The 20,334-nt window shown below is 46.2% G+C and overlaps 1 protein-coding gene across 2 annotated transcripts in view; it reads right to left on the bottom strand.

Moving 5' to 3' along the window:
• Positions 1 to 20,334, bottom strand: part of HMGXB3 (HMG-box containing 3) — a 63,022-nt gene that overhangs the window by 25,945 nt on the left and 16,743 nt on the right. Inside the window, exons 6-12 of one of the 2 annotated variants that reach the window (XM_073649779.1) lie at positions 9,703 to 9,834; positions 7,767 to 8,110; positions 6,996 to 7,162; positions 5,010 to 5,107; positions 4,060 to 4,155; positions 2,539 to 2,685; positions 703 to 1,004 (exon numbers count right to left, since the gene is read on the bottom strand). In XM_073649779.1, coding sequence (XP_073505880.1) covers positions 703 to 1,004; positions 2,539 to 2,685; positions 4,060 to 4,155; positions 5,010 to 5,107; positions 6,996 to 7,162; positions 7,767 to 8,110; positions 9,703 to 9,834 — 1,286 coding nt within the window. The remainder of the gene's footprint in view (positions 1 to 702; positions 1,005 to 2,538; positions 2,686 to 4,059; positions 4,156 to 5,009; positions 5,108 to 6,995; positions 7,163 to 7,766; positions 8,111 to 9,702; positions 9,835 to 20,334) is intronic. The other variant, XM_073649780.1, reaches the window with a different exon arrangement.

The following is a 20,334-nucleotide window of genomic DNA, read 5'->3' as shown; positions in this document are numbered from 1 at the left end:
CGCTCCCATACACAGTGGGTGGTGTAGTGGTGAAACATGCACACTATCGCTCCCATACACAGTGGATGGAGTGGTGGTGAAGCATGCGCACTACCACTGTATCCAAGCAGTGGACAGAGGATTGGTGAAGCTCTGACGGCTGGCATAGATCACAAACGTTGATGGGTGGATTTGATGTGAATCGATTGGCCAACTCAATTGGCCATGACAGCGGTTTGTGGCTGCTGGTACCGGCTGGTGTCCCCTGCTCTTCATTTGTTAGCCTGCCTGGCATAATGTCACATGTATGTCACACTGTAACAATGACGTAACTGCAGGCCGGCTAATCAAAAGAAGAGCCGACAGGTAAGAGGTGGGACTCCCTCTCCCATTCCAGCAGTCGCAGACCCCTGTCATGGCCGATGGAAAGAGATGTGTGAATCAATTCGTGCACAAATTCTAGTGTTGGGATAGCCCCTTTAATTTACAATAGGTAATTTTCAGATAAACCAGTAATGGGGTTTTCTGGGGAAGTCATACAATGATGGTCTATTATCAGGCCTTCAATGTTTGATCATGAATGTCAAACTCAACACAAATTAGGGAGGGAGTGAAAAATGAATACTAGTCTCCCAGTAAACGCTAAGGTAAATTACACAGGGGGTAGGGAAATTATTAGCGCAACTATGGCAGAAAATAGATACTGAAAAAAAACTAACTTACTTCTTGTCGCTCTTGTACAACTGTGTTTCACAAAGAAGACACTGGTCAGATGGGGACTCGTAGAGGTTGGCCCAGGAGGTCTGCTCTATGGTGACGGTGCCGTCGCTGACATCAGAGAGCACCAGCCGAGAACTATTCAGCTCTTGGATCAAACTGAACGTTTCGGATAATTCAGACTCATTCTCGGGGATCTGAACAGATTTGCGGAGGAGCTGCAGGGTGGAATGCCGCTGGACTTCTTTTTGGTTTTGGGTTAGAGACTCGTGCACACTCAGGTCAGTAGAAATACAAATGGGGGATTCCTGTAATAATAAATTGTCTATTAGACATGATCAGCGGCAGCTACGCCAGAGTGACCGCCGGAGACGGAGGCACTCTACATCAAAGATGTCTCACTGGCGTCATCTACTTGTTTAAAAGCCTGTTTAGTATGCAATTCCCATGCGCACAGAACAATTGGTAATTGATTGTTCTGTGCGCATAGAATTTTATTGCTCTTGGCAGCACTTCTCCTGTTCACACAGGAGGATGTGCTGCCGAGAATTAGGATTTTTTTTTTTTTTTTTTTTTTAAGATTACTTAAAAATCATTTCACGAATAAGCGTTTTGTTTGTTCGCCGGGTGACCGGCAGCCGATTTATCAGAAAACGATCGTCTTAGGCCAGTGTAAATGTAGCCTAAAAAATACAGGTCAATCCAGAGTCTCTTCCAAAAGAAACCCTCATTTGCCAAAACAACTATCCGTAGATTTCTTTCTTTTTAAGGAAGCTCTAGTTTGACTTAAAGGGGGTGGTTCGAAATTAGCATTGATTCTAATCCTAAATGTCTATTTATTGTAATAATCTAATCTATCTTAATTAAAAAGTCCATATCATTCCCTCTCTACTGTATCTAACAGCTTTATTTTTTTTTAACCTGTTTCAGTTTTGATGATGTTTCATTTGAGAATCCCCAGTGCATGCTGGGATATTCAAAAGGTAAGTCATCAGGGGGCAGAGGCTGCGGTCATATAGATTTCAGGGGCTGGACTAGTCCCTGCTCTACTGAGCATGCGTCAGTTATCAATTCTGATGGATACTTAGCACAAGCTCCCTTGTCACTCTGCGATATTCTTTTCAGTAAACAGTGACCATGCACTCCCTCACCAGCTCTCATGAGAAGTGACGAACCGGCAAAAGAGCGCACTGTCAGTGTGCATTGTAAGAAGCATTTAGGATTAAAATCAATGTTAGTTTCAGACCTCCACTTTAAGTCCTTGACGTATAGGGTAATTACCTTCAATAGGTGGCACTAGAGAGATAGCTTTATTTCTTCTTGAGGAGAGCTAATATATATACCTTTCTTCCCAGGAATCATTGCCTGGTCTATAAGACCCCCCACTCCAGCTGGTAGTCCCTGCAAAGACAACCAGTACTCACTACACATTTTCTAATCTTTGCTTACAAAATAATACCTAAATCTGATTGGGGACTTAACTAAATACCCCTCGTCCTATGACAATGCTGTCAGACTGATGTTGCAGTCCATTAGAATATATTGTATAAGTCAGTATACAGATGGCAGCTGCAGCTAGTGACTATATAAAGGTTGCCATACATTGTTCACCCAATGAGATAATATAGCTGTCTGACAACATATTTCGAAAATGGAAGGACCAAGTTCTCATGTCGATTGTAGGCCAGGACTGGGACCGATTTGGGATCTGGTGGCGTTTCAGACGACGAACCATGACCAATCCGACTTTTAATATTTCCGAGTCCCATGAAATTCTATATTTGGGCGATCTCCAATAAAGCAGGCATGCAACTTATTTGGAAACCGTGTATAAAGACTCACAGATCTGGTTTCTTTCTCTGCTTTGTCCTTTGTCAGACTGAATCCACAGTTAGGACAGGTTTTCGGCTTATGTCTGTTGGTATACATGAAATTGCAGAAAGGGTTTTTACACCTTCCTCTCCCCCGCTGTGTGGCCAAACCCAGGTCCTGACAAAAGGAGAAAGAATGGAAGGTGTCATGTTATTTTCCTTCTAATTGTGGTGACACTATTTTGAAATACTTAGCAAAGTTTAGAAGGAAATTAAATTGTCTAATATTTATCAGTCTTCATTTTTTGTGTGTTTTTTTTTTTAACTTTACATGGAAATGACGTTCAATCCTTGCGTCTTGTTTTTGGCATGATGAGCTGTAGTTCTTTGGTACCATTTTGGTTTAATATACGACTTTTGATTGCTTTTTATTGCATTTTTTGGGGTCCGTTTCATGACCAATAAAACCAGCAATTATAGGGTTTCAATTTTTTTTTCTTTATTCCATTTACAGTATGGGTTAATTTATTTTGTATTGTGATAGATGAGGCAAATACCAAATATGCTGGGCTTTTTTGTTTTAAATTCATTTCTTTATTTTAGGAATGGGACAAGGGGGTTGATTTAAACTTTATTTTTACTACATTTTAGATTTTTTTAAGTTCACCTAGAAAACTTGAAACTGCAATTGTTTGTACTATGTATACGGCTATACTTTACTATTGAAGTATACAGTAAAATTACCGGTCTCCTCTGAAGTGCAGCCTCAAGCTGAACTTCATGGAAACACTGAGATGGCGGTGGCAGGGGGCCTTCAGAAGACCCCTGGTTGCTATAACTCATCAGCACCCCACGTACGCATATATTTACTGTTTAAAAGCTAGCTCCGGTTGCTGCTGATATAGGCACATGCCAGCTCGGTAAACCAGCCAGCAAACCACCCTGCTCAGCTCTTGGGTTCACTCCATTAACTTGCACCTGACATAGAAATTACTGGCATGTCAGAGATCAACCGCAGCATTACAAATGGTTAAACAGCCGCAATCTGAGCAAGCTCCAGTCGCTGATGTTACAAGCAGATGCCGGCTGGGTAAACCAGCCAGCAAACCGCCATGCATTAAGTGAGCTCAGCTCTTGGGTCTGGCTCCAATAACCTGCAGCTGACATAAATATTACTGGAATGTCTGAGATCAATCGCAGCATTATAAATGGTTAAACTGCAGCAATTAGAGGAAGCTCTGGTCACTGCTGTTACAAGCAGATGCCGGCTGGGTAAAACAGCCAGCAAACCACCCTGCATTAAGTGAGCTCACAGCTCTTGGGCCCGGCTCCATTAACCTGAACCTGGCATGGAAATTACTGGCATGTACTGTGTCAGGAAAGGGTTACTACCACACACTTATATTGTACTTAGTTGCAGAATGTTAATGCAGAGTTCGAATAAAAATTCGGCATCAAATACGCAATGTGCGAATCCTATCAGGGATATTTTTACTTGTACAGGTTCTTTTCTTTTGAAGATGAAGACAGTGTAGAAGTGATATACACCTACCAGGGCCACCGGACAGCTATATTTATATGGTGGGAAGGAGTCGGTCACCACTTTTAGTTGTGGCTGGGGTACAGGTGTCTGCAGGTCGGTTCTTACCTGGCAATAAGGAACAAGCAACAATTAAAGCATAATAATAATAAAATACTATAAAAGAAAGAAAAAAAAGCATACAAAAAGAGGTAAAACAGGAGAAAACATTAGTGCAACAATTCATTTCTTTTACAGCATTCTTTTCTGATAAAATAGAGTGAAGCAAGACTGGAAGTTACTAGAATCAACTAGGAAAAGCTGTATTATTATTGCTGCATACATTGCACTTTATTATCAGGTTTGGTGGACAGCTGTCTCTCACAACGCCCGCATACACAGGACCGTCTGCTCCTATGAGAGGGCAGCTGCCAGATGGGTCTTATCTCTTCAATGAACAAATGGATCGGCCGCTGAAATTCCAACAACCTGATCGCCATGTTAGGAGACCCTTCATGCACATTAGATGGTCGGCAGATCCTGCGGGAATCATTGGGCTTGGCCAACTTTCATCTGGGACCTTCCAATGTTGTCAGAAACCAAACCAACACTTTATACCTCTCTGGTCTTCGGCACAGATACATCAGATATTTCCTGAATATAATTTCTTTCTAAATGCCCTCGTATGGACGTCATAGTGGATGGGGTCTCCTGTATGAGACAATCTATGATACAGAGACCTTATATGTCCATGATTGACGTGACCAGAAGCTGAAACGCCGGCCGAGGACAATGCGACTCGTATGACTAATCCAAGACGTACGGCTTCTCCCCACCCCACTCCCCTTGGTCTATCCTTACACATATCCACGGGGACCAGCTCCTTGTACCAGTCAACCTAGTCATACTGTCCCCAGCTGGCGCTTTAAAATAGTTTTTTTTTTTTCAGAAAAACACATAGAAGTTGGTATATATATATTTACCGTGATGTCCTGAGTCGCCGGCTGCTGTAAAACCACTTGACCCAGCTGCTTCAATGTGCTGGCCTTTAGCCCGGTGGACGAGATAAGGTTGTGAGTATCTGCGCGAGACATGGAACCGTTTTTACTTTTTTCGTTGTCTTTTCCACTTTCTAAGGGGTAACATTTCTCCTTGTGGAGAGTGACAAGCTAAGCCTGGCATGTCAGAGTGAGGAGACTTATACACCATGCATGCTCCTCTGGGAAATTAAATATTCAATTTGTAGCATGCATGGCTAGTAAGTCTCCGCATTCTGACATGCCAGGCTTAGCTTGTCACTCTCCACAAGGAGAAACATTACCCCTTAGACCCCAGTCCAGAGCCTCTCACTCAGGCAAATCAGATATCATACTTTGCACCGATGAGGGGCAATACCCCGAAACACTGTCTGCAAACTGAGATTCTGGTATGGCTTTTATCCTAAGTCATATTGCACGACTTGTTAAAAGGGTTGATTGTGGATTGTAGGATTGCTACTTCCAATAGGTGGCACTAGAGATCTAGTCCTCTTCGTCTCTGAAGAGACAATTTGCATATTCCACTTTTTTTATAAAATGACTTATTAAAAGGGGTATTCCCATCTCCAAAATCCTATCCCAATATGTAGTAGGTGTAATAATAATAATATTAGCAAATACTGCCAATTAAAAATGTAGTATAGTTCTTCTGATTTGCTATGTCACTTACCACATGTGAAGGGCATTGCAGTAGCTTAGGTCTCCATGGTTACGACCACTAACAACTACCCGTCACTATATGAGTGGTCATAACCATAGATACCTAAGCTACTGCAATGCCCTGCACATGGGGTAAGTGACATAGCGACAGCGACGCATCACTGACATGGTTTGCGCGAATTCTAATCACTATGTATAAAAAAAAAAAAGTAAATTCTTGAAGAATGAATCCTTCTGTCTGCAGCTTTTCCAATAACCACTTCAGTGATGTGGTCATCAGGAGCAACTTTTAAGGGCTATGTCTGGCTTCTATTGAGTTAAAAGGGGTTTTCCAATTAATAGGTGAAAAATGTCCTGCTGGGACCCCCACAGATCACAAGAGCAGGAGTCCTGTCACGTCACTCTATTGAAAGGATATAAGTACTGACAACCTGCATTTATACATTCCTATCCTATAGTTAATGGGTAACTTCTTCAAAAAAAGGAAAAATTACAGAGGAAGAAAACTGTATTCTCATATGGATTTTTCACAATTAAAGGGTTTTCCATTTTTTTTAAAGCTTGCCAGAAAGAAAAATAGTGAATAATCCTTCCCATCCCCTCCAGCGCTTCTGCTATGGTTGTCTCCGCCAGGATCTGAAGTGATGATGTCCTGTACATCCAGTTGCTTGACCATTGCGACCACGGATAGGCTGCAGGTTCAGGTGACTAATCACTTCCCATTGATGCCCCATTTACCAATCACCTTATCCCGTAGCCAGAATCTATGGATAGGACATTATTACTTCCAAGAGAGGAGCAATTTTAAAGAAGCTGGGAATTACAGAGGCAGCTCTCACTTATTTCCTTATTTTATAGAACAGCCCTTTAAATATTATAAGAGAAGTATAGGAAATAGGATAAACAGAAGACTTTAAAGGGGTATTCCCATCTCCAATAATATTATTAACAAATACCTCCAACTAGAAATGTAGTATAGTTCGTCTGATTCGCTATGTTGCTTACCCAATGTGCAGTAGCTTAGGTATCCATGGTTATGACCACTCATATAGTGACAGTTAGCTCTTAGTGGTGGTAACCATGGATACCTAAGCTATTGCAATGCCCTGCACATGGGGTAAGCGACACAGCGAATCAGAAGAACTATATTATATTTTTAACTGGAGGTATTTGCTAATATTATTATTATTACACCTACTTCATGGTGGGATAGGACCTTGGAGATGGGAATACCCCTTTATCTGTAAGTAAAAGACTTTGGCTGCTCATTACCAGGTTTTAGAATGGTCAATGTGTTGCCCGCACACTCCATGCTGATTCCTCTGTTTGCATTGGCCGGAGCTGGGAGTATCGCTCTTGTGGGCTTGGAAGCGGCCGCAAGTGGCTTAGCTGCACATTTTGTGTCTGCTTTAGGGGTTGATGAAGAAGATGTATGCGTCCTATAATAGTAATAAATGGAATCAAGAAAGCAGAATATTAAAAAAATAAGTGAATATTAACCTAAACCTATAGAGTTAAAGGGGTTTTCCGGTTTTAGAAGACTCTGTAGCCCAGCTGCAATTTATTTTTTAAAAAAGCTGTGCTTTCTTCACCTTTCATGGGTCCAGTGTCTGTTACAGTCTGCAGTGCTGACTTCACGTTGTAAGCGTTACAGCCAATCAGTGAGCTCAGCGGATCTTCCTGAGGCTCCATGAATGGCTGCGGTGCTGTTAACACGACGTCAGTGGTAGAGAGTCAGCAGTGGACCAGGGGAGGGTGAGTAAAGAATTTTTTTAACGATCTGAAGTTGGAAACTGGAGAACGCCTTTAATCTAAGACAATACGTTTATATTTCATAACTTTCTGAGATTTTGCTTGCATTCTTACATCAAGGATTGCAGTAATTTCAGGTTGAGCCACAAAGATAAGAGGAAAATCAGGACAAGTTAGCAGGGTTTATGCATTTCTATGAAGCCTGGGTGACTCTGAAAACATGGCTGCTGCTACTTATGTATTATTCTTTATAACAAAAGACCAACTCAAAGATGAAAAAAAACAACTCACTTTGAAGAAGAGGGTTGTGATGACCCCTTAGACAATCCCGATGTGGGTGGTTTCTCGGTCCTGTCAGCATCATGCTCTGCCACCTGCGGACACTCCGCTTCCCCGGCTCCATGTGCCTCATCATGGTCTTCTGCTATGAAATGAGCGTCTGAGACGATTACCTCTTCCCACTCGTCAGTCTGGGCTAGCGGGGTGGCTCGTAGAATATGACTGACCGCCTCTGTATTCTCCTTCTCCGTTGCCTTTGACTCACTTGGCGTGATGGCGGACCGTTCATCCGGACTGTCGGATGGTGGTGCAGCAGCATGTGTCGGGACTGGGCCCTTTTCTTTTGACAGTTTACCCTGCAATAATTTACCAAATAAAGTCCAATAAGTTAGATTTATGTGACTAAACTAAGATTGAGCAGATTATGGAGATGATCACAAAACAAAGGGGGGACACAAGTCAAGGTTTGGCAATTAGTGGAAAACTCTCAACGATCTAGAGGTTCTCAACTATCCAGTGGATATATGATACCAGAACACCCTTTTAAATAAACGGGTTTTCCTACTATAGCAAGTGATCGATTATTGCTAAAATATGCAGATGGTACTTTCACTAAGTCCTTAGAAAGGGTTTTCCACTATATTCTTAGAGTTCAAAGGAATCTGTCAACAGGTTTCTGCTATTTAATCTGAGAGCAGCATAATATAGAGCAAAACAGCCTGATTCCAGGGATGCATCACTTATTAGGTAGTGTGTTGAAGTTTCAATACAATCAGTGTTTTATTAGCAGATTATCACAGCTGGACTAGGTCTCACATGCAGGCCAGTCCAAATAATCTGTGTACCCCCGCCCCCACCACTGATTGGCAGCTTTCTGCCTATGTAGACGTGCTGTTACTTCTTTGCGGTGTTTCCATGCAGCTGATTTTTACCAATAATACAAAGGATCAGCCACAGTAGGTTCACATAACTAGTGCAAAAAAAATTTTAATTGATCATATAGAGTATTTAATCAAGTGATATCAATATCATTAGCTCCCAATGTTGGCAATAACAGGCGTGGCCATACTTACGAACAATGCATCACCTATATATACAAAAAAAGTGTAACCACAAAAGATAGAGGCTATAATTCAATTAAAATAACAATCTTTATTGAAGGTAAACAATTTCACGAATGCACACTAGGGGGCGACAAACCACAGCAGGAGATGACATTAAATATATTTCAAGTAGATATTTGTATGGAGATATATATAAAAATAGAAAATAAATAATAATAAGCAATAATAAGGATTTCATATGGAGCGAGTTGTTATAATAAAGTGCATAGTGCAAAAAAAAATAGAAAATAGAGATGAAAATAAAATCTCAATGTAACCGACGAAGGCAGACGCCGAAACGCACATACAGGTCAGTGCACATGCAGTTATGCTATATTACATATGGCCAGAATATATGAATATAGGTGAGTTAATATTTCAAAATATGGCATTTGCCTATGTGGCTTGTAAATATATACATTAATTCTGCCTCTTTGAAAGTGCCGAGTGCATATTACATAGGGATACACCACTTACATTGATATTTTATTTTCACGTCTATTTTCTATTTTTTTGCACTATGCACTTTATTATAACAACTAGCTCCATATGAAGCCTTATTATTGTTTATTATTATTTATATCTCCATATAAATATCTTCTTGAAATATATTTAATGTCATCTCCTCCTGTAGTTTGTCGCCCCCTAGTGTGTATTTATGAAATTAAGTTTACCTTCAATAAAGATTGTTATCTTAATTGAATTCTAGCCTCTATCGTTTATGGTTATACTTTTTTTTTTGTATATACTGGTGATGATTTTTACCTATTCTGATCCCAAAGATGGATATTGTGGTGAAGAGGCAGAAAAGCAGTTTTGTGTGTATGCGATAAATATATACTTACCTTTGGGACCCATTTACCACCTAGGAACTGATTGCAGACAGGACATTCAGGAGGTTTGTGTCTTGTCACGTAAGAAAAAGTGCAGGTGGGGTTGGTGCAGCTCCCGCGTCCTCTTCTCGTGTAGGTGCTCGCCTGCAGTATAGAAATTAAATGTAATATTCTCATATTATTATGGTAGTTAGACAAATGAATTATTTATTACAAAATAAATCCAGAAATGTAATCCACAGAAGGGTAATGCCCTAAAAGCATAAAAAGGAGAGTATAAATGACAAATAAAGCACATAAAAAAAGAATACAAAAGGGTATCAAACAGACAGATGGGGCATAGCAATACCATAGAAGAAAAGGCAAGAGTTCACTCACATGAACACAGTTTCATAAAACTAAGCTATGCCTCCCCTGACAAAGCATAGTCTGCGAAACGTGGGTCTTGTGCTTTCCTGTGTTTGAGCTCCTGACTTTTTCACTGAATTTATGTCTCTCTCTTCTGCCTATTTGACACCCTTGCCTCTCTTATGTTCTTTGTCTTTTATTACTCTGTAAACTGTGAATGAAGACGTGCATTTATGATCTCTGTGACCCAATTCACTGTTGGATTATGTAAAACGCTCTGATGGTGCTGTATCGGTATTTCTAAAAAAATTATATTGGCTCAAACTTTTTTTTGTATTTATCTTTATGTCTGTTGTACACTTATATGAGAGTGAATAAAGACTGATCCTACATATCTATATACATATGTACGTCTTTTTTATAGGTATATATGGGTATATTTGTTACAAATGGTTACAATCAATCACCAAGAAATTCAGCAAATTCATTAAAAAGTGTGTTCTTTTTATTTGCCTAAAAATGTCCAGATGGACCATATAAAGCTTTGCAAGGACTTTTCTGAATGTCTTTGCTGAGTCTGCAGCTGCACAAAAATTGTACAAAAAAAAGGGAACGTTAACCTTACGTCAAAGCTAAGATGTCCCGGGAAAAAAAAAATACAAAATGTATTTTAGATGCACTTGATATTATTAATAAAAAAAAATTGCAAAATACATGAAAAACAGACACCTTTTTTCCTTTATTTTAATTTTACATTTTTCCTAATATCAGTAAAAAAAGAAAAAATACAGACATAAAAATGGCATAAAAATAAAGCCCCACTAGAAATTTAAAACAAAAATGTGACTTGTTATGATTATGAATGTGGAAAAATGACCGGCTCTTGAGCTGGTCATATGTAGTAACTTCTTTACAGTCAATGCACATGGCAGGTTGTTTTTCTGCGTTTAAAATGAATTAAAATTCGCAAGTAAATTACACATCAACTATTCCAGATTTTGATGAGTTGTTTTTTAGTTCTGGATTTTTTGTGGTGTCTTTTTGGTGCTTTTTCCCGCTTTTCCGACATTACATAACCTTCTTTTAGAAAGCCATACCCGCATTTTTTTGCTGCAGAATTCGGTGTAAAAAGCTTTAAAAATCAGAGGGATTTTTGGTACTCACCGTAAAATCACTTTCCAGGAGCCTTCATTGGGGGACACAGGACCATGGTGTATGCTGCTGTTGTCACTAGGAGGTTGACACTAGGCAAAAAAAGGAAAATAGCTCCTCCTCCGCAGTATGCACCCGCCTACAGGCACCAAGCTCACCAGTTAGTGGCTAAAGCAGTAGGAGAAGCATAAAACAATTAACCATGCAATGCCCAAAGGGGCACAACCATGAAAACTAAATTAGATGCCCAACAGGGCCAACTGTACCTATGCCCAAAATGAGGGAGAGTGCTGTGTCCCCTAATGAAGGCTCCAAGAAAGAGATTTTGCGGTGAGTACCAAAAATCCCTCTTTCTTTCTCGCTTCATTGGGGGACACAGGACCATGGGAAGTCCAAAAGCAGTCCCTAGGGTGGGAGAACAAAAGATAGTCACAGCCTAGGTCTGACTGCGGGCAACTGCCACCTGCAGGACCTTCCGTCCAAGACTGGCATCAGCCGATGAATAAGTGTGGACCTTGTAAAACCTTGAAAAGGTGTGGAGTGAAGACCACGTTGCGGCCTTACAGATCTGAGAAGCTGAAGCCTGATGGCGAACAGCCCAAGAGGCCCCCACCGCCCAGGTGGAGTGAGCCCTTACCCCCGGAGGGGGAGATTTGTCCGAGACGCGATATGCCTCCAAAATGGTCGAACGTATCCAACGGGCGATGGTTGACTTGGAAGCAAGACACTTGCGACGCCCCTCAGGAATGACAAACAGGGCGTCCGAAGGGAAGCAGTTCTAGAAAGGTACACACGTAGAGCTCTGACCAGATCCAGTTTGTGCAGGGATATCTCCCGTGGATGCACTGGGGCCGGGCAGAAGGAGGGCAAAACAATGTCTTCATTGATGTGGAAAGAGGAGACTACTTTTGGCAAAAAAGAAGGCACTGGCCTGAGCACTACCTTGTCTTGATGGAAGACCAAAAAAGGCGACCGACAAGAGAGGGCTGCGAGCTCGGCAACCCTCCTAATAGAGGTAACGGCCACCAGAAAAGCAACCTTCCAGGAGAGAAGAGAGGCTGAGATGTCCTGAATGGGTTCAAACGGGGGCTGTTGAAGGACGCTCAGGACCATATTAAGGTTCCATGGATCCACCGGGGGGCGATAAGGCGGTGCCGGTGAGCCACCCCTAGTAAAAACGTCTTGACCGCAGGACGGAAAGCCAAGTTACATTGGAATAGAATGGACAAGGCCGAAACTTGGCCTTTGAGAGTGCTTAGAGAGAGTCCCGTTTCCAGGCCAGACTGAAGAAAGGCCAAAATGACCGGTAGCGAAAAGGACATGGAAGCTAGCTGATCCTTCTCGCAGTGACGAAAAAAGACTCTCCAGGTTCTGTGGTATATGCGCGAGGTTGCGGGTTTCCTGGCACTAATTAGGGTCTGGATGACGTCCGCAAAACCCGCCTTCCTCAACACTGCGGCCTCAACGGCCACGCCATTGAATTCAGAGAACGAGAACTCTGATGAAGAATAGGCCCCTGAGAGAGGAGGTCCTGACGGTCTGGTAGTCTCCAGGGGGAGTCGACGAGCAGGTTTACTAGATCTGCATACCAGACGCGTCTGGGCCAATCCGGGGCTACTAGAATTACCGGTACTCCTTCTGTCTTGATCTTTTTGACGACCTGAGGGATCAATGGTAGAGGGTGAAAAAGATAGGGCAGCTGGAACTGAGACCATGAAATGACTAGCGCGTCTTGAGCGATCGCAAGGGGATCGCGGGACCGGGCTACAAAGGATGGAACCTTGTGGTTTAACCGAGACGCCATGATGTCGACGTCCGGCGTGCCCCATCGTAAGCAAATCTGATGGAACACCTTGGGATGGAGAGACCATTCTCCTGAGACAAGGCCCTGCCGACTGAGGAAGTCGGCTGCCCAATTGTCGACCCCCGGAATGTGGACTGCTGAGATTGCCGGAACAGTGTTCTCAGCCCAAACAAGCACTCTTGACACCTCTTTCAAGATGGACTTGCAGCGCGTTCCTCCCTGACGGTTTATGTACGCCACGGCCATGGCGTTGTCCGATTGTACGCGGACTGGGAACCCTGCAAGAATGTCCTGCCAGGTAGATCGCCCTTATCTCCAACAAAATTAATAAAGGGAATGGAGGGACTGCAATACCCAGATAGGTTGGCAAAACTAGGACTATTCAGCCTGGAAAAGAGAAGGTTGAGGGGGGACATAATAAATGTGTACAAATATGTTAGGGGACAGTATAGAGACCTTGCCCGGGATTTATTCAAAAGTAGGGATATTACGATAACAAGAGGGCACTCACTAAGACTGGAAGAGAAAAGGTTCAGCACCAGCATAGGAAGGGGTTCTTTACGGTAAGAGCAGTGAGAATATGGAATTCACTGAGTGAGGAGACGGTAATGTTGGATTCACTACACCAGTTCAAGCGGGGACTGGATGCATTTCTAGATACCAGGCAGATTTCAGCGTATACTTAAAAATAAAATAAAATAGTAGGTTGATACAGGGATTTATTCTGACTGCTGGTTTCAGAGTCGGGAGGGAATTTTTCCCCAGATGAAGATTGGCTAAATCATTTGGGGTTTTTGCCCTCCTCTGGATCAACTTTAACAATTACAGGACTAACAGGTCGAACTTGATGGACGCAAGTCTTTATTCGGCTTTACAAACTATGTTACTATATTGATCAGTAGGGAGACTTCGTGGGGACTCCAACGGCCCTGCACCGTGTGATGGTGGAAGACTGCCCCCCAACCGATGCATGATGTTATACCTGAGGAAGACTCAAAGAAGTCGAAACCGGTTGTATTTTAGTTTGAAATAAAAATTCTTTGAATCCGAATATCAAGTTCCATCATCATCCTTCAGGAGCGCATATTGCTGGGAAAAAATATTTACAAAGACTTCAGACAAAGAATTCTACGTATAGCGATGATATTGCTAGAGACGCGGGCTGAACAGGTAGCGGCGTCAAGGGATGCTGTGAGCAGATATTTCCCTGCGTGGGGGATCTGATCCGCTAGGTCAGCCAGATAGCCTGGGGAAGCCCCCGTGAGGATGCCCTGCCTAAGCTGTTTGGCCCATGCGGAGACTGCTTTTGATACCCAAGTTGAGGCGAAGGAAGGACAAAGGGAGGTGCCAGCAGCCTCGAAGGCTGACTTAGCCAAGGCCTCAACCTGTCTATCCGTAGTGTCCTTGAGGGAAGAACCGTCTGGAAGAGACAGTACAGTCTTAGCCGAGAGACGAGAGACAGGAGGATCCACAGAAGGGGACACCGTCTATCTGCTGACAAGGTCGTGGTTAAAGGGGTATAGCATGTCTAACTGTTTCTTTCCAGTGAAGTGCTTTTCTGGATGCTCCCACGGTTTCTGAATGACACCATCAATTCTGAATGGTTAGAAAAGGTGTGTGCCGGGAGCTTGATTCTCTTGAAGGAAATGGAGTAGTCCTGAGAAGGGCTCTCGTCCTCTTTAACATGAAGAGTCTGATTGACGGCCGATATAAGGCTGTCAACCATGTCCTGGACTCTAGAATATTGTTCCGTGTCGGATCCAGAGTCAGAATCTGATGCCGTGTCTGATCCCGGAGCGAACTCTGGGGAAGAGGTGTGAGATGCAGGGAGCAACTTGGAGTCTGGAGAGCTGGAAGATGAACTTGTGTGAGTCAGTTTCTGAGAACGTGCCCTCGGTCTGCACTTAGGAGGAGGGGGCAGGGGTGCCTGCGAATCGTCCGTTGGAACGTTCGGAGCACTGGTGGCCGTGGATAGCATGGGCAAGCATTCTAGGACCTGCACCAGAGATTGAGATACCTTGGTGAGGTCAGAGACAGACTGGGACATAGCAACAGCCCACTCCGGAGGAGGGAGAGTTACCTCGTCCTGGGCGGCAGGGGGATCTTGGGGTGCCAGCATGGTGGGAGGCTTGCAGGTCGAGCAGAAAGCCGTTGTCAGACCCGTGGACCACTTAGTACTGCAAAGAGCACAGGCGTAGTATGTGACTGTGTGAGACGGACGGAAAGCTCCCTAGGATTGAGCATATGTGCCTAACCAGGAATACTGCAGAGGAGGGAGCCTGTGGACAGGAAAGGGTGTGTGTAGGTGCCAGAGCAGGGCCTACCCGGTCTGGAATGTGCACGGTCTCGTATCCCCCGTCAAAGACTCCGGAGACAGGAGCAGGGCTGCGGTGATGAGGCAGTCTGTAGTGCCGGCGTCCCTGCCCTCTGGTAGGCAGGGACGCTGTTCCCCTCACCGCTCTGCTCCGTGCCCGGCGTCCCTCTCCCGCTCTGCTGGCAGCGCGCGCTCCTTCCCGGCCACTGTGCTTAGGGCGCGCGCGCGCGCCCGCGCCCTCCCTCCCTCTTAAAGGGGCCGCGCGCGCCGTCCTAAGGAGTCCCCGGCCAATGGCCGGAGGACTTTACCGTATATAAGGCACCTCCTCCAAAATGGAGGTGCCCGAGCAATGTTGTTTGCACCTGTGTCTCACCTGTGCTTCAGCCCTCAGGTCCCGTTGCCAGTTACCTGCCAGTTACCTGCCAGATTCCTGCCAGATTACTTGCTACCTGCCTGCTAGTCTGTGGTCCGACGGTCTGCCTTACTAATCCTGTCAGTCTGTCTAAGGACCAGCCTGCCCGCTCACCTGGGAGCGCACATCAGATACCTGCCAGCTTGTCTGAGGTCCGACGGTCTGCCTTACTAATCCTGTCAGTCTGTCTAAGGACCAGCCTGCCCGCTCACCTGGGAGCGCACATCAGATACCTGCCTGCCTGCCTGAGGTCCGACGGTCTGCCTTCCAACTCCTGTCAGTCTGTCTATGGACCCGCTTGCCCGCTCACCTGGGAGCGCACATCTGCTATCTGCCTGCTAGCCTACCTGGAGGCTCCGCCGTCACGTGCTGTGACCACCTGCCTGTCCAGTGACTCCTGCCCGCTCACCTGGGAGCGCTCTTCTGCTACCTGTCTGTTTGCCTACCCGGAGGCTCTGCCGTCACGTGCTGTGACCACCCGCCTGTCCAGAGACTTCTGCCCGCTCACCTGGGAGCGCTCATCTGTCGCCTGTCCGCTGGTCTTCCTGGAGGCTCCGCCGTCACGTGCTGTGACCACCCGTTCATCCAGAGACTCTCGCCTGCTCACCTGGGAGCTCACGTCTATCTTCAGCCGCCACAGGTCGTACCAACCCTATACCTAGAGACTGCCCCGGTCACTTGCCGTGACCTCCAGCCCGTTCACTCAGAGACTGTCCCGTTCACTCAGAGACTGTCCCGTTCACCTGCTGAGACTGTCCCGTTCACCTGCTGAGACTTCCAGCCCGTCTTCCCTGGTCGCCACCCGCTCCCTTACAAGGACCGCCTCCTTGTATAGTAGCTCTGAGGTTCCGCCTCCCAGACCCGTTACAGTTTGCTCGGGCCATGGAACCCGGTGGCACCCAAGCTCCCTCGCTCTCGGACCTGTGTCATGAACTGTCCCGTCAAAGGTCCCAACAGGAGTCCATCCTGGGTCACCTGCGGAATGTCAATACTCGCCTGGACACTCTGACTGCTCCACCAGCAACCTCCGCCAGTGCCATGTCTCGCAATCCGGCAGCTCCGCTGCCCACTAATACCATGGTATCCTACCCTGGACCCCGGCTTTCTGCACCTCCTCGCTTCGGAGGCGACTCCGCTCAGGCTCGGGGCTTCATAAATCAGTGCACCCTGCACTTTGAACTTTTGTCCCACCAGTTTAACTCCGACCGAGCCAAAATTGCATTCATCATGTCCCATCTCACCGGGGAGGCCCTGGCCTGGCAAAATCCTCTATGGGAGAGAGGAGACCCCCTGGTGTCCAACTTGCCTGCTTTTCTCACGGCTTTCCGGAAAGTCTTCGACGAACCCGGACGGAAGACCTCATCCGCATCATCGTTGCTACGCCTCCATCAGGAGAGTCTCACCGTGGGCCAATATGCCATACGGTTCCGTACCCTTGCCTCGGAGCTGGCCTGGGATAACGACGCTCTGGTTTCCGTCTTCTGGGAGGGTCTGTCCGGCCGTATTAAAGATGAACTTGCCGGTCGGGACATTCCTACCACTCTCGATGACTTAATAACTCTTGCCACCCGGATTGACCTACGGTTCCAGGAGCGTGCCAGAGAGGTCACCCGTGAGAGGAGGTTACCACGTCTAGCTCCTACTTTTCAGAAACCCGTCACTCCTTCTGTCTCTAACCAGGTACACCCTCCTGAGCCTATGCAGGTCGACCAGACCAAGATGGTCAAGACCCGTCAGGACTTACGTCGTGCCGAGGGGACCTGCTTCTACTGTGGCAGTAAGGAGCACCGGATCCGTGCCTGCCCGGAGAGATCGGGAAACGCCTGTGTCTAGGTTCGCTCAGAGAGGTCCACTTAGACAAGAATAAATCCTCTCCATCCCTGCTGTTGTCAGTTTCAATCGTCTACGGGGAGAACCGTTATTTCGAACTAGCCCAACTGGACTCTGGAGCAGCCGGGAATCTTATTTCACAGTCCCTGGTAGAGAAATACCGCATCCCCACCAAACCTCTGGCTGTACCCTTGTCTGTTGCTGCCGTGGATGGGGGGCTCTTACCACGCCCCATCCAACTCATCACCGAATCCATTACTCTGCAGGTGGGAATGCTGCATTCTGAAAGTATTTCCTTCCATGTTCTGCCTGGACTCTCTCACGCCCTCTTGCTAGGCCTACCTTGGCTCCAGAAACATGCACCCGTTCTTGACTGGCAGACTGGAGAAGTCCTTCGCTGGGGACAGGGCTGCCATAAGACCTGTCTGGTTCCCGTTCATCCCGTCCGTCCTTCTCCTACCCCAGCTAATCTACCTGGACTTCCGATTCCTTATTGGTCTTATGCTGATGTCTTTAATAAAAAGGAGGCAGAGACACTACCCCCTCATAGACCATACGACTGTCCTATCGACCTGTTACCTGGTACTTCTCCTCCCCGTGGGCGTATTTATCCATTATCCGCTGCTGAGACCCGGTCGATGTCCGAATATATTGAGGAAAATCTGGCCAGGGGATTCATTCGGAAATCTACCTCCCCGGCGGGAGCAGGCTTCTTTTTCGTCAAAAAGAAGGACGGCTCTCTCCGTCCCTGTATAGACTATAGAGGCCTTAACCAGATCACGGTGAAGAATAAGTACCCCCTTCCGCTCATTCCGGAGTTATTTGATCGTCTGAGGGGGGCTAGAATCTTCACCAAACTGGACCTCCGTGGGGCGTACAACCTGGTTCGTATCCGTCAGGGGGATGAATGGAAGACGGCATTCAACACCCGGGACGGCCACTATGAATATCTGGTAATGCCCTTTGGTCTCTGTAACGCTCCTGCCGTCTTTCAAGAGTTGGTCAATGACATCTTCCGGGACCTTCTCTACTCCTGCGTAGTGGTGTACCTGGACGACATCTTGGTCTTCTCTCCGGATCTCCAGACTCACCGGAGGGACGTTCGTCAGGTCCTGCTCAGGCTCAGGCAGAACCATCGCTACGCTAAATATGAGAAGTGCCTCTTTGAGCAGACCTCGCTTCCGTTTCTGGGCTACATTATCTCTCAGACCGGCCTACAAATGGATCCTGAGAAACTGTCTGCCATCGAGAAATGGCCCCGACCAGAGGGGTTGAAGGCTATTCAACGGTTCCTGGGCTTCGCCAACTATTACCGCCTCTTCATCCCGCACTTCTCTTCCCGGACTGCCCCAATTTCCGCACTCACCCGTAAGGGTACTAATCCCAAAGAGTGGCCGCCCGAAGCAGAGGAGGCCTTTCTTTCCCTAAAACAGGCCTTCTCTTCCGCCCCGGTGCTGCATCGCCCGGACGGCAACAAGCAGTTCTTCCTGGAAGTTGACGCCTCCTCCTCTGGAGCCGGAGCGGTACTTACTCAAAAATCATCTTCCGGGAGAATGGTAACTTGTGGCTTCTTCTCCAAACTCTTCTCCTCCTCTGAGCGCAACTATTCCATAGGAGACCGAGAGTTATTGGCCATCAAACTGGCGTTGGAGGAGTGCCGTTACCTACTCGAGGGGGCTCTTCATCCGGTAATAATTTACACTGACCACAAGAACTTGGCTTACCTCCAGCATGCCCAGAGACTTAACCCGCGCCAAGCCCGGTGGTCCTTGTTTTTTGCTCGTTTTGATTTTGTTCTTCATTTTCGCCCGGCTGACAAAAACGTCAAAGCAGACGCCTTGTCCCGATCCTTTCTGGTGTCCGATCTCGAGGAAGAACCTAAACATATCATCGATCCCGCCAGAGTAATGCAGGTGGCTCCCGTGAGTCTAAATCGTCTCCCTCCCGGTAAGACGTTTGTTTCAGTACCTGATCGGGAGAAGATCCTACACTGGGGCCATTCGTCTAAACTAGCTGGCCACGCCGGTCAGAAAAAGACCCTCCAGCTTATTGCCCGGCACTATTGGTGGCCTACCCTGCACAAGGACATAATAGACTTTGTTTCTGCCTGTGTGTCCTGCGCCCGCAACAAAGTCCCGAGACATCTGCCAGCCAGACGCCTCCTTCCGCTTCCTGTACCTGCTGCCCCCTGGCAGCATATAGCAATGGACTTTATAACTGATCTCCCCGTCTCTGCCGGTTGTACGGTCGTTTGGGTAGTCGCTGACCGCTTTTCCAAGATGGCTCACTTTATTCCCCTGCCAGGCCTTCCGTCTGCACCCGAGCTGGCTAAAGACTTTATCCGCCACATCTTCCGTCTTCATGGCCTGCCCCTCCACATCGTGTCGGATCGTGGGGTACAGTTCACCTCACGTTTCTGGAGAGCCACTTGTAAACTACTAGACGTCACCCTGGACTTCTCTTCCGCTTACCACCCACAGTCCAATGGTCAAGTGGAGCGGATCAATCAGAACCTGACCAGTTACCTCCGGCACTTCGTTAATGCCCACCATTCTGACTGGGTGGATCTCCTACCATGGGCCGAGTTCTCTTATAATAATCACGAGAGCGAATCCTCCTCCAAATCCCCGTTTTTTGTAGTCTTTGGTCAGCATCCTCGGATTCCTTTTCCTGTCTCCACCTCTGTGGACAACCCGGCTGCGGAATCTCTCGTTAGCAAATTTTCCTCCATATGGGAAAGTACCCGGTCCGCACTCCTTCTGTCATCCGAGCGTATGAAAAGAC

This window comes from Phyllobates terribilis, unplaced genomic scaffold (assembly GCF_046119375.1).
Source record: "Phyllobates terribilis strain yellow unplaced genomic scaffold, ASM4611937v1 Scaffold_10__3_contigs__length_209671492, whole genome shotgun sequence".
Classification (NCBI taxonomy): Eukaryota; Metazoa; Chordata; class Amphibia; order Anura; family Dendrobatidae; genus Phyllobates; species Phyllobates terribilis.
The sequence above is the reverse complement of the archived record's forward strand: the minus strand, read 5'-3'. Positions and strand labels throughout refer to the sequence as shown.